We start from the raw sequence: 14603 nt of genomic DNA on the forward strand, positions 1-14603 counted from the left end.
ATCCCTTATCCATATTGGTCATGCAGCCTCCATTGTTTGGAAATAATTCAATACTGAAACTAGAGAGTACCATGATTAATGAAATGAAATGAAATAAAAAGAGATAAGGGTCTCATACCTCTCCCTTTCATTTCGTAGTTGATTCATAAGCATTAATAAACTACATTATGTAATAATTTAGGATGTGGTTCTCTATCCCGCAACGTGGTCTCTTCAAAATCTCTCTTTCCGCAAGCAAAAGGAAATGATAGTAAGAGACGAAAGATAAAGGCTCGTCAAAGCCTTGGCATAGACCCCCTTTCCTGACAGTCTTTTTGAGTTCAACTTCAATGATGCACATTAATTGTGCTGCCGACAGTCGAGATTGAGATTTTGAAGTCATCAAGTCTGCCCCGCCTTTTTTCTAAATTATATCGTGATCACTTCTTATACTTCAAGATGCTTATCTTATATCGTGCCATCACAAACGACTCTCACAATTTATCATACATACATTAAAGATGTTAATAAATCAATTTAAAAAAAAAAAAAAATCGTTCTTATCTGCTCTTAAAACTGTAAAACTGCGGTTCTAGGAAGTGTAGAGTGTAGACTATGCAAATGTTGCATTTTTGTCTCTAAGCAATCGGAATTTTCTGTTTTCTCACACCTTGTGTTTGGTTCCTTCTAACATATTTGTTGGGGAATATATGTATCGTTTTACATCATCCGCATGGTACAAGAGCAACCCCTCCAACCATGCATTGGCTGGTTGGTCCCTTTTCACAAGTCATCACAGCTTTTCCTGAGAGGGCTTCATGGGAATGGAATGGCACAACATTGACTAACCACCTTTTTCTTTTTTCCTTTATAAGGAAGAACCCTTTCTTTTCTTTTTTGGGGTAGAAACAAGGAAGAACCACTCACATTTTATTGAATTTCGATTCAAGCTGAAGTGGAAAAATCATATTCAAACAAGTTATTTGGGGGCTTTGGTAAGGACACAAAAGGATATGTTACCTATGATGTTTGAGATGATATTTAGGGTTATCACCTATGGTGGATCTAAGTTAGATCAATGAATCTAAGTGAGGTTTGATTTTTCGATTTGGCAAAGTACTCTGGTGAGAACCATCTCAGCTTACTCTCTTGGCCCTATAGAGATATATCTCTTCAAGTATATCAAGAAATTCTCTTACAAGTAGTTATGAACAGGACAACCATTTCACTCCTTCATAGTAATTCTGCTAAGTTTAGAATTGGCTGAACATTATTCTTGAGAAATCAATGCATATAAATAAAAGTACTGAAAATAAAAGTTCTCCATAAGAAAATAAACAAACCAAGAATAGAAGGTTTCAATAGATAAGAGAATTACTTAGAAATAGAGATAATTCCTAAACTAGAAGATCACAATAAGTAATAATAAACTACCAAAAAGACAATTATTGGATAATAATTTCTCCATTCTTAAGGAACCCAAACGCATGAACACTTACATTTCACACATGCAAACACTAACGTCGATCAGCTCAACATACATGCACCCATGGCGACAGCATGGTCGTGTATGCTCAAAGCACCCAGAGAGAAGTCACCCTTCACCAGCATGGGAGGTCCAGACTCCTAAAGCCCACTCCCATCACAATCATAATTTCAAGAAACGCCAACCACCGCATTTCCTTTGTTTCCTTCTCCATGTTTCTCTCCCAGTAGTCTCTACTCTCTTTAACTTGTTAACCATTAATAGTTTGTTTTGTAAGGCAATGGGTCCCCCTTCAGTCAACCTCTGCAAACCAAGGCTCCCACACCTCTCTTCTTTCTCTCTTCTCCCAAGATCTTCATCCCATGCTTATATAAATCTCACTCTACCAATACCAATATTTTTTTGCACGAACAAATCTCTTCCATCAACAAATTCACAGAACAGCAACCTCTGCACTCTGAAGGAAGATCAGCATGAAAGTGAGTTTATTCTATTATAGAACTTCCTCTCTCTTTTCCTTTCCCCCTTTTCCCCAGAAAGGCTTTTTGGATACTGATTGTTTATGCTGAAACTGTAATGAATCTCAGACCCAGGTGAACTGTTTAAAATACTAGCTAAACTGTGAGATAAACTTGACAATGAGCACTTTCTGTGTTGCAGTTACTGGGTTGGGTGCACCGGAAGTTCCGGCAAAACAGTTATGAACCATTCAAGGATTTTCAACTGGGTAATATCTCCTATATCTCATTATCTACATTCTAAATGCTAATGTATTGGTCTTCACTAGGGTTGCTCCAGATAATGGGTTTGGGTCATATTTTTAACAAACAAATTGCTCCTCCTCTGCAACTTGTGGGTTTGCACATATACCTGTTTATGCATATTGACAAACAAAAGTTACTTGTATGCCGGCGGTTAAACGGCAAGAATATTTTACGTCAATGATAAATTAGTTTCAGGATAAACCACATACTGGAAACCTGCTCTTTACGCTCCTTTTGTTTTCTGCATTTACTAGAAAAGCCAGATTTCTGAATACCTCACAAGCAGGGTCAGTTCCACCCGCCCACAAAAGAAAAACACAATCAATCACCCACCTCTTAGGGGCTGGAAAGAAACAAAGGGTTATTGCTGGACCACCAAAAGAAACAAAGGGTTTAATGCTGGACCATCAAAAGGACAACCTGCAAGTCATTCTTTCACCATCATGTTCACATGATGTAATTACCTAAATATTGAGTGAGCAAGCTACATTAAAGGTTAAATGATATATCATGGGCACAATAATATAGAAGACTTGCATAAAATCATTCTTCTAGGCACACCTAAGAAGCAAACACCATAACAACCTGCTTACATGCAGAGGTAATGTCCCTTCACCTTATTTGTTTCTACTATCATTCCAATCCCATTTTTTGGTTTCTGGTTTCAGGCTACTCTTGTAATTGTCTTTCAGGGCAGCCATCACTCAATGAGGGATATGGCTCACATCACGTAAGGCAGTCCCACAAAGAAAGGACCATTGGGAAATCATTTGCTGGAGTGGAAGCAGTAGCAGTGGAAGAAGACTATATTGAAGATGAGTCTTCAGAAGCAATATCTGAACTCTTCCATGGCCTCCTCACAATAGGGACTCTTGGTTCAGACCCAATCACTTCAGAACCTGCAACACCTACCTTTGCCATCTCTGTAGAGAACATAACTGAAAATGAAACTGAGGTAACAGAGAATGATCTCAAGGTCATCAATGATGAGCTAGAAAAGGTTCTAGGGTCCCAAGCCAAGGATGATGGGTACAGCACCTCATCAACAAGGAGCAGTCACGTTAGCACTATTACCCTAAGCAGCAAGCAAATGGAAGGAACCGACCCTAATGTGAATGAATCAGCGACGTGCCCGCTCCAGGGATATCTCTTTGGTTCTCCCATTGATCTGCCAGAAACACCAGTAACAAAAAAGGAACATCGGACATCACTTGGGGAACTATTTCAGAGAAGCAAGATGGGGGAAGAGAATCCAACAGGGAAGCATGAAAGTGAGGGAAAGCCAATGGAGAAGGAAACAGAGAAATCAGGTAATCTCATGAAGATGCTGAAGCGCCGGATGCTCAACACTTCTTCTAAGAGCTCGACAGCTACTGCTGCTGATTCTGTTTCAACTGAAAAAAAACTCCGAAAGGTGGGTATATTCCTCTAGATCTTTTCTTGTAGCGATGAACAAACAGAAGAATTTGAAGTCTCCCATATTACAGTGGTGAAAACCTCATACATCTTCTGATTGCATTAACTGGATGGCAGATGTATTGGATCTCCAGATCCAGTTCTTTTTTGTTTCAATGAGAAAGCTTTAATGAGATCCTCTCAATTAGCATAACACTAATTAATAGATGCACTAAGTATATCCCATGTCCCCCACCAAATTCTCATAGTAGGTTACTTCTGATAAATGATACATCGATCATTTGTTTTACCACATGAAATAGTGGTTAGCCAATGGCTACTTAAATTTGGCATATGCTATTTCCATTAAAGACCATAGATTTCCACCAAAATCTGTACAAATTTAATGTAGGAACAATCTCTCACCATTAGCCACTTTCTATTAGATGAACCACAAGTCAATACCACCCAATTAAATCAAGAAGCTACTACTCCAAAAGGGGACAGTCAATACCACCAGCAGAAGATTCTAACTAAACCACCAGGCCAGGGACTGTATGCTGTTCCTCTTATTCATGTTTGTGATGAAGCTCAGACATATAATTCTCTTGCACTCTCCTCTCTTACTGTCTTGCATGTTCATGATGCAGCTCCTACATGTGTTCCATCGAAAAGTTCATCCAGAAACCCCCACAGTGACAAAAAAGTTGAGCAAGTCCCACAAGTATGAAAAAAAGAACAAAATCTCTCGTGATCAAGCATACAACAATGGAGATCAGCCATTCCCAGATGAAGATGCGATGATATTTTCTCAAAGAGCCATCTCAAAGGTCCGGCGGTGCAAGAACCACTTGAATGCCACCAAAGCTGCACTTGATGGCAATGATTCAAACGGCAACAGAGAGTGCTGGATCAAAACAGATGCAGACTGTAAGTATATATCTCCATGTCTACAATCCAATTGGGGAATACGCCACCTATATACAGGTCACCACCTTCCTAGACTCAATTGCCTAAAATAACAACATACATCACTGCTAACCTAGAGTAGGCAACCTGCTTTCAGGCAGCCATACAAAAATAATATCAGCATTATGATATATGTGCCTCAGCTTTCCAAGAAGAGCTGATATTTGGAGAATCTGAAAAATAAACATGATTATCAATTTATCACCCTCTTTTATCATTTCACGTATAAAAATGGGAAACTCAAAGGTGGAAGGCCCTGATATTATGTCTCATTTCAGTCTACAAATAGAATGCACATACCTGACAAAACCATAGAGTAAAACAATAGAATGGATCTCCAATGTTCAAATCAGTTGGTCCCATAGTTGCCAATGTGACAGGAAAGGCCTGCAGTTGCCAACTCTTTTTTTTTTTTTAACTTGGTAGTCACCTTGGTTGCCTAGACATCACAACTTGGCCAGGCTCTGATCTCCCCAAACCATATAACTAGACCTTAGAATCGTGGTAATTAGAAGCACAACTAGTTCCTTCACCGATTATTGCTCCTCTTGATGAAGGATTACTGATTAATGGGTGAATGCTTCATGTCTCCTATCAGGTTTATACTCCAGATTACCAAGAAGTAGATTGATACCAGGAAATACACACTAACCGATAAAGATAAAACACAGTATCGGGCTTTTCCTTGTGGAAATAAGCTTTGGGTTGGGTAGTATAGGCCCTCAGTCTACTGGGTCATCTTCATAGTAGGCCACTGTAATAGGCTTAAACTATGGGTACGAAGTAGGGAATAGGAATAAAAAGGATTTACTTTTATTTCATTAGTTTGAGTAATTTATTTCATTAAGTTCATTTCTTTGGTTTTTAAAAATGAGACAGACTTATAAGAATAGAACTCCTTTTCCTGAGATTTAATCATGTGGGACACCAATTCTAACTACTTAACTACTAGAAGTTTTGGCCATAAGGGATATTTACTCCCACTACGGATTGGGTCAGTTACTTCTTTCCTATTTCACATACAAAGTACACTTCTGGTTGCTATATATTTTGATGTAAAAGCCATAGAGATCCATATAATTTTCCTATTGAATAAAAATTGGCTTTTGGTGAGAGAACAAACATAACTTAAGCCCTGTATCATGTAAGACCTAAAGTGCAAGGATCCATGTAGCTGACCCCATTTGGCAGGCATAAGACTGAATTATGTTGCTGTTGCTGCTGCTGGTTCATCTATATGTCCTGTGGGGATTCAGAATGCTCTGTTGGGGGATACAACAACCCCTGGTGAGATTCCAAGGTTGGCTGATGGGATGTCAACCTAGTTCTAGGGGGGATGCTTGGTTAATATCTTTCTTCTATTCCTTAATTCAGGCAGTGTATCTAACACTTGTTCAGGTCAGTCAATTGTCTGGTTTTCTGTCCAGTTATTCATGTTCTAGTTTCTGGAAATTTATGTTCTTATTGTTTACATCTCAATTTGTAAATCAGATTTCAGATTTGGACATGGGACATTATTATAAACCATCCTAGGGTTTCAAAATCCAACTTCTTTTGAATCTGGCCATATATCATTGACTGAGATTGTGGTTTAACTGTATTTCTGTCACAAATTTCTTAGGCTTCTAGAAATCCATCACTAAAGTCACCTGAAAATTTCCTAATCTAAACTATGTTTTCATCACATTACCAGTATGGCCCTGCCTAGGCAGCCAAACATGTGCTCAGATCCAAGGCAGCCAGCCACATGCTTTGGTTTGCATTGGCACATTAATAACTATTATTGGCTCTAATTAATGTAATAATTCCTTGGCAATTCCATCAAATGAATAGCAAAGGAACTAAATACCATAACATGCACTAACAAGATGGAATACTAAACATCAATCTTATGTACATTATGATTATCTGACCCTTTCTTTACTTTTGGCATTGTAGATCTGGTTCTGGAGCTGTAGAGGCAGAAGCTGTCAACTGCTCAAAGTTATGGTCCTCTCCAGTAAGAAAAGATGTTATTCAGTTTGAAGAGTTCCTACTAGTCAATAATTATAGTTAGTTTTATGTGAGTAATCGTATTTGAAGAGACCAATAATAAAGAAATAAAAATGTCATGCCTCTGTTATTGCAAATGATTATGTTAATGAATCTGGTGAGATACTCTGTATTGATAATTATAGCAAACTCAAATAATCAGTTGTTACAAGTTCTGCCTTCATTTTTTCAGTTTTAATAATTAAATATTCTAAATATAGCAAAACTTCATGTAAGCTCCCTAGATGGAAAAAGATGAAACCACCCCAGATACCACATGAATTAAAGGTTTTTAATAGTTCATTATTAAACTGCAGACTCCCACAAATTCCAAATGTTTTTGCCTCAAAATTCTTATACTTTGTTGAAGATTCATATCAACCAGATGAAATCGCCAGAGAGTGTTCAGATATAATAGTACAAAATAATAATTGGTTTGCACTCATTAGTTTTTTTCTCCTTGTCTTAATTTTTGTATTGAAGGATGAAACCATATGCCATGGCTCTGGCTCCATTTCCTCTGGAACAATAAACAAGTAACCAATATAGAATCTCATGTAACCCTTTCTAGATAGCTAACATGGAAACAACTGTTCGAAGTACCATTGAAGACTTCACCATAGTTGACAGGGTGTCGCCATCTAGGCACCTTCATCAACATGGTCACCAAGGCGGACAAGCTTAAGTGCCTCATTGATGTCGCTTGCATCCAGGTCCTCCAATGCATTGGGTTGCCTAGATACCATGACAACTATGAATGTCACAATTACCTCTGATACTAAATGAATCAGTGGACCTGTTTAATGCATGTGATCCCCCATTTAATATGCAGATAACCATAAGGTTCCAAACAGATATAGCCTAAATCTGCTTTTACAAATTTCCATATCAACAACACTGAAGGTATGAAACCATCACACAATTTTTGTTACAGAAATGATAGCGAAGCAAAGAACATACATCTTGAACCATGGTATTCCATATTCCAATTCCTTTGGAAATTTATCATAAGGACGACTAAATATAAAGATTGAAAGAAGCCATCCTGAAACTGAAAGTACATGATAAACCTTGTGAACAATGTCAATCTGTTGGTGAATTACTTATATTAGAGTGCCACCACTATACCAGAAGAGGCTCTTGCTTTAGGACCCCACCCATTTCCATCCTCCATGACAGATCCACTAACGATGATAGCTCGCTGAAAGACCAAACAAGCAAAATACCATCAGATTCATAATGCAAATTTGAGAAGGAAATATATATTGAGAGAGTACTAACAAGTTGATACAACTACAACAACAACAAGAAGCCTTATCCCAACTAAATGGGGATGGCTACATGGATCCTTGCCTTCCAATCAGTTCTATTTGATGCCATACTAGACACAAGGCCTAAGCCATGCATAACCTTTCAAATTACTCCTGAACAGCTTTATGGAGGTGCAAAAGCACAAGTTAGGGCATGAAATGAGCCAGATTCTACCAAAAGAAAGAAATGAGTCAGATTAGATCCAAAGAACCGGTCTATCTTGAACTTGATCCAAATAGGTTCTCTGGATAAAGATCCAGATCAACACAAGATCCAAATGGGTTGTGCAGATCTCATGCTGTATTTTTTTGTAAACCCCAGGCCACCCCATCATCGACAAACCTAAGCGTCTTTAACGCACTCATTACTCTACAATGGCCACCAGTCAGCCCAGAATATCCGTGAAGAGGAAGAGAGGAAAGGTGAAGCTTACACACACTTGAGCATTAGTAAAGAAAAACAAATTCATTGACTAATGGAAAGCATTACAAACTCACTTCAAAGGTATCACCATGCAAAGTGTTTAGCAACAACAGGTCCTAGTATAGAGGCAGGATAAGGGATAGCCTATTTAACAACCTGTCACTCCCTTACTTGGTAGCTTTTAAGCTTTTTGTACATTTCCAAAAGGAGACATGACCCACCTTGAAATGTCATAAAAATACATTAGTATCAGATTGTAAGCAATGGTTGAGTGGGGTGCCTATTTGGGATTTTACTGCCCACGGACTTAACTAATTAGAGTCGAGTGGGGGATATATATGTATTTTCCTTCGTAGTTTTTTTTTTTTTAATATATAAGTAAAGGGCTTGAATGATCATCTCGATCTTCAAGCATTATCAGCCTTAATTAGTTCTTTTTACATAGCATCAAAGCTAAATAAATTGATCTAGGTTTAAGCACAGCCATCCCCCTCCCTAAATTTTTCCCCTCCCTCTTACTCTTTTGTTTTCACCCTTATAAATAGGCAGCACTAATGAGGTGATTGATTAACCTAGTTGCTCCCTACTTATTACCTCAGTCAATCAATTTAATTAAATATCCCTTTCTTAGTTTGATAGCTGCTGCCTGCTGCATCTTCTGCGATTTTGGAGCCTTCAGCCCTTTTGAAGATCGAGATCTTTTCAGTGTTTGAGATCGTGTTTTCATTTCAGAGATCCAAATCAGAAAGCTAGGACAGCATCCATTAAATTTTTCAATAGCAGAAGATTTTTGCATCAGAAGATCTCCACTTAGGGTTTTTCAAAACCTTGTCACCTATCAATTTGGAGATTCCCTGTTCTAGTAAAGAAATTTTGAGTTCTTCAATCTCATTGGGTCATTTCATCAAACATGACATCTGCTACCTAAGGAACTAAATGACTGACTTAGAAGGAGCTCCTTCCCTTCGTTACTACTTCAATCAAACTTTGACAGAACCAATTATCTAATGTTGTCCAGATCTACATGCTTGACTTGATCAAGGTCTTCTCAGACACATCACCAGTACCACAGAACTACTGTCGCTGCCCTCTTCAAGTTTGATGGATCGACAATGGCTATGATATGTTATATTTACTTAATTCCAAGCAACCAGATCTTGCAAGTACATAGTTATTGTTGAATACTGCTACTCAAATATGGACCGCCACAAAGGAAGCCTATGGCCAGGTTGGGACTGATGCTCTAGTGTATGAACTTCAAGATACCGCACAAAAGAGATACTTGTCTTCCGATAGTGTGCTGTTATTCAAACATTATGGCAAAAATTGGACCATTAATTCAAAAGGTTCCAGAAGTACATGAACATGGTTGAAGAGATAAAACTTACTTGAGATCATGGCTAACGACAAGTATAGTTAGCTTCTTCTTTAGGTGCTTTAGCAATTTTACAACATCCATGCGAGCCTTCCAATCTGATCCCGAATTAGCAAAGAAAATCATTGATTAGGAAAAATAATCCCAACATAACTCTTATAACTGAAATTTACATACAAGGGGGGCACATTGGTTGCACTTTTCTGGAACCTGGCCCATCCCTGGACCTATTTTGGCAAGAGGTGGGTTTACTGGATCAAACACCAGCTCGTTTAACTCTCTCTCTCACACACACATAGAGGTTTCCTTTTTTCCCTCTGGTGCTGCAATGCAGAATAGATGTATGGACTTTGGGTTCAAAACCTTATGGAAGCACTTATGATAATAAAAGGATGGTCGATGCTGATTAAAAACATCAACTATTTGACATGTTTCAAAAAAGGGTTTTTCCAAATTGACCCTCCCAATTTAACAGTCAGGCAGATTAAGCCAGTGGGCTGGGGCGGGTCACAACAATTCTTTTGTCTTCTTTTCCTTTTCTATTAGAATCAGGGGGTCCAGGACTGGAAATCATAAAATGCATACCAAGACCAGCAAGAGGCTCATCCAACACCAACAAGTCTGGGATTTGTACCTGTGAGAGTGAGAGAGAGAGAGAGAGAGAGAGAGAGAGAGAGAGAGAGAGAGAGGAAATGCGAGGGGGTGGAAATTCTCAGATCAAGTTACTGCCTCAGTGTCGTTAAATATGCAAACATCATTCTATTACTAGCTGATTGGTTGAAGCATATCATTCTTACTAATTGGATTGCCAGGGCAAGACGGCGCTTATAACCACCGCTTAGTGAGTGAGGATCTTTATCCAGTGGTATCCCACTGAGTCCAACCTATAATTTGAAAATTGGCATAGCGAAACAGGACATGATTTCAGATAAAAATCATCATGATCAACCATCAGGGTTATTCAAAAAACCATCAGGTTATGATTACCCAATTAATAGCTGTCTGGAGTCTCAAAGCAAGCTGTTCCTTCAATGCAAGGCCTCCCTTCTGCCTTGGCCACCCAAATGTAACTTCATCAAGTACAGTATCCGTCAGGAAATACCTATTTCAAAACATATTATAATGTGAGATTCAAAAGAAAAAAGAACATAAAAACAAAACAAGATGGGGGGTCAGGAATTGAAGGATATATATAAATCAATCTATGAATTTATGAAAAGAATTCAACCCATCCTCATATGAAACAAATTTAAGGAAACAAAGCAAAGACTGGATCACTTCAGATTCTGAAATAAGTCAAAAATGCATGCAGAAACCCACTTAGAAGAATGAGTTTTAACAGCTTCCAAATTGGAAGAAAAGTAACCGTCATGCCATTGTATAAAATTTTATTCCTCAAATGTGCAACAGATCAAGTCTTAACTGTGTTTTATTATTCATTTATTAAAGATATGTGTAACAGCATGATGACTTGCATCAGATCTATGGGGTTAATCTGCTGAGTTCCCAATTACACTTGGGATCATCCTCAAGCCTTTATTTGTGCTCATGATAGTGACATATTCATTGGTCTATGCTTTTTTACTAATGATATTGTGTTGGTGGAAGAGAAAATTACAATGAATAATGCCAAGCTGGAGCTGTGAAAATCAACATAAGAATCTAAGTGTCTTAAGTGGATTTCTAGCATCTTGTGTCTAACCCCCCCCCCCCCCAAAAAAAATAATAATAATAATAATAAACATCTCGGATGGAGGTCAGTGGGTGGCTGAATTAAAGGCATTAGGTAGATCAAAGACAATGAGCATGTGGCATGTAACTTTTGACTATACCATAGCAGCAAATGAGGCGGTCAATATAGAGGATAACAAGATACCTCAAAGTGAAGAAGTGGCAAGTCAATGAATAAGTGTGACAGAGATGCGGGTGCTGATATAAATGTGTGTTAAGAGTAGGAAGGACAAATTTAGAAATAAAAATATTAAAGCAAAGTTGAGAGTAGCCCATATGCATATAAGCAACAAGAGAGCCGTTTGAGGTGGCATGGTCATGCTCTGCGGAGGTGTCTCAATACCCCAGTCCGAAGGAGTGACTTGATTCAGATTGAAGATCTAAATAAGCTAGATGAAGGGTTAAAATGGCCCTAGGAGTAGTTAAGAAAGACATGTACAGTTTGGGCCTTCTTCTGGAATGGCATCGAATTGAGAGGTTTGAAAGAACTTGATACATGTCACCAACCCCTTTTGGTTGGGTCCACTGGGATGAGGCAAATTATCATTGTTGTTTCTGTTGTTCTAATCTTAATATTTTTTAGGAGAAAAAAGTGGGATAACACTATAATTTGAACAACATTCCTCAACTATGACGCAGTAACAAGCTAGAAACAAAAGTAGTCTGCTATCTGTAGGGTAGGGACTTCATTTTACTGGTTCTGATAATAATGGGCATAAATGTCAAGCCCAACTAATTGATTTTAGGGGACCAAGTACCTACTTAAGCTTGTGGGTGATACAGATACTTCTGCAGTCCTGTATTATTTGGAAGTCCAATGAAGAGTTTCATTCCTGAAATTCTAGCCTCTATACTAAAGAATCGTTTGGTAAGTCAATAAAGGTTAGCAGAGTGTGATCCAACAACTGAAAGCCTGCCCGCTTGGACTGTATGCATCGTCCACCTCCCAAGTGAATGCCAATGCCTCCTTTACTACATGGCTATCTATGATGTGCATTCAGAAAATTTTTGCCAGGCACTAAAAGTTGGATTTCACAGACAGTTCCTTCTAATTTTGGGGGCCCAAAAACTAACAAGTTAAACCAGTGCTTCTTTAAGATTCACTGAAAAGATTACAATGTTGAATGTTAACTAAAGTACATCTATACACACTGCAAATAATGAAAAGTTGTAACAATGATTACAGAACCATCTACATTTCCAAGAAGAATTTCTATCATTTAAATATTCAGAATACCATATATATTTCATAGTCCATACCTCTCAGGAAACTGAAAAACAATGCCCACTCTTTCTGGAGGTAATAATTCAGGTGACTGATTTGGTTGGCCATCATTTCCGTATCTTTGGAGACATATGGAACCCGATGTTGGTTTGTTTAACCCAGCAAGAAGCTGGGGATAATAAACAAGAAATTTAGCAAATTTCTTAGTTTATACAACATGAAATACAGGGGGACTAAGAAAGAGAGACTGGCCTGCAAAAGAGTTGTTTTTCCACTTCCACTTCGTCCAAAGACCAACCCTAAACTGCCATAATCACAGGAAGTAAGCACATAACTCTTGAAAGAAAATAACATTTCTAGTTAAAAATCAGAGTCAGATATACCTTTTCTCAGGAAGGGAAAGATTAACTCCATTCAAAAGGCTGTACTGGGTTCCAGGGGGTCGATAACAGACATCCCTAACCTGGAAAACAAACTCAATTGTTACAGGATGTTCCACCAGTTTTTAATTCTATATCTTAACTCTATTCAAAAGGTTGTGCTGGGTTCCAGGGGGTTGATAACTGACATCCCTAACCTGGAATAAAAAAATACACATAAAGGTTTATGTTCTAGCGTAACCCCAACAAAGTGTCCCTAACCAAGAGAAGGTATATAGCCCATCAGAACTTCTGCTCAATGACCCCAAAAGTAAGTAATGCTGTGAATTGTGAAAGCAATTTCTCCCATTGTCTGACTTGTCTTAGGAGTAAGTGACTCTTTTAAACCTAACGACAAATCAAAAGTAACTAGTCCTTAAGTTTGAGATGTGGACTTCCCTAAACTCTATAGTAATATATTGCAATGATGGTCATTGGCCAGCAGTGCTTCGTTTTGCCATATAACGATGTGGCTAGTTTAAAGTAACAAGAAACCAGCATCTGGTTTTTTTTTTCTCACACAATATTGTCAGTGACGTAGGCCAGGGGACGTGGATTTCTATCAACACGAGACATCCAGAAATAAACTAGCTGACTACAAGCCCATTTAGTGAACTATTACAAACCCATCCTTAGCATCTCTTTCTAATCCCAGATCAAACAAATGCCTGGGAAATTAATGAAACAGTTCGAGTCGATATTTGGTGAGAACTGAAAATCTAAGAAAAACACAAAGAGAAATGAGTATCAAGTTGTAAGGTAACATGGCCTGTACGATTCAGTTAGAGTTAGCACGAGATGGGTCTTCCCAGGTTTAGGTTTCAATAGTTGTTTCTGCTTCTTGTATTTTCATGTTGCTGTTGAGAACTCTTTCTTCATTCTGTATTGACTTCTTATGTTTTTTCGTTTATTCAAATAAAATGACCCTTTTAACGAAAAAACAAGAAACACACAATGAAAGGAATCGAAAGTAATTAACAAGAATGAACAGAAGGACGCCGAAACTTACTTCGAAACAATAGTGATCGCAGGAGACTCTCAAGGCTTTGGAGTTGCTGAGACGCGAACTGAGGTCGAAGAAATTGTTATGTAAAATGGAAATAATATTTACAGATAGAATGAAAAACAACTGCATGCGAAAAACTTACCTGAAAGATGATTTGACTGACACTGCAACCGAACAAGGCGGCTCAAGCGTTTTCGAAGCCAAGGGTGGCGGTAAGAACAGAGTTCTAACTGACATCTCTCACCTTGTCTCCTTCCTCTCGTAGTCTGGTTTGAGCAAAACCAAAGGATTTAATCGAATCAAGGCTCCAGTTTGCACGGCGCCGTGTAGACCTTACCACGAAATGATACTGGAGGAGTTATTCTCCACGTACAGGGGATATTTTAAATGCAGAAGCTATTTTTTTTATTATTTATTTATTTATTTTATTTTTTTCAAGTTTATACTGGGCTGAGCACCGAGGATATTACTAATATAGGTGCCGCCGGA

General features: G+C 38.2%; 2 protein-coding genes across 4 annotated transcripts; one reads left to right on the plus strand and one right to left on the minus strand.

The window, feature by feature from the left end:
* Nucleotides 1–1879: 1879 nt before the first annotated feature.
* LOC149006286 (regulator of nonsense transcript protein) lies at nt 1880–6873 on the plus strand. The gene is made up of 5 exons (XM_089166400.1): nt 1880–1944; nt 2126–2192; nt 2922–3643; nt 4275–4554; nt 6532–6873. Exons 1-5 carry the CDS (start codon nt 1939–1941, stop codon nt 6549–6551), a joined length of 1095 nt encoding a protein of 364 aa, XP_089022526.1. The 5' UTR covers nt 1880–1938; the 3' UTR covers nt 6552–6873.
* ABCI11 (non-intrinsic ABC protein 14) lies at nt 4443–14483 on the minus strand. 3 transcript variants are annotated; one of them, XM_089166401.1, is made up of 12 exons: nt 14257–14483; nt 14118–14175; nt 13073–13152; nt 12942–12993; nt 12725–12858; nt 10721–10835; nt 10531–10617; nt 10319–10367; nt 9747–9831; nt 7753–7825; nt 4667–4766; nt 4444–4531 (listed from the first exon to the last, which is right to left on the minus strand). In XM_089166401.1, exons 1-12 carry the CDS (start codon nt 14349–14351, stop codon nt 4512–4514), a joined length of 948 nt encoding a protein of 315 aa, XP_089022527.1. In that variant the 5' UTR covers nt 14352–14483; the 3' UTR covers nt 4444–4511. The 3 variants fall into 3 exon arrangements, with proteins under 3 accessions (XP_089022529.1, XP_089022527.1, XP_089022528.1); XM_089166403.1 differs by lacking the exon at nt 4667–4766 and having other exon boundaries at nt 4443–4531; nt 7728–7825; nt 14257–14482; XM_089166402.1 differs by lacking the exons at nt 4444–4531; nt 4667–4766 and having other exon boundaries at nt 7482–7825; nt 14257–14482.
* Nucleotides 14484–14603: the final 120 nt, after the last annotated feature.

This window comes from Hakea prostrata, chromosome 8 (genome assembly GCF_041222555.1).
Source record: "Hakea prostrata isolate BN-2017 chromosome 8, UWA_Hpros_2, whole genome shotgun sequence".
In the NCBI taxonomy this organism is placed as follows: domain Eukaryota; kingdom Viridiplantae; phylum Streptophyta; class Magnoliopsida; order Proteales; family Proteaceae; genus Hakea; species Hakea prostrata.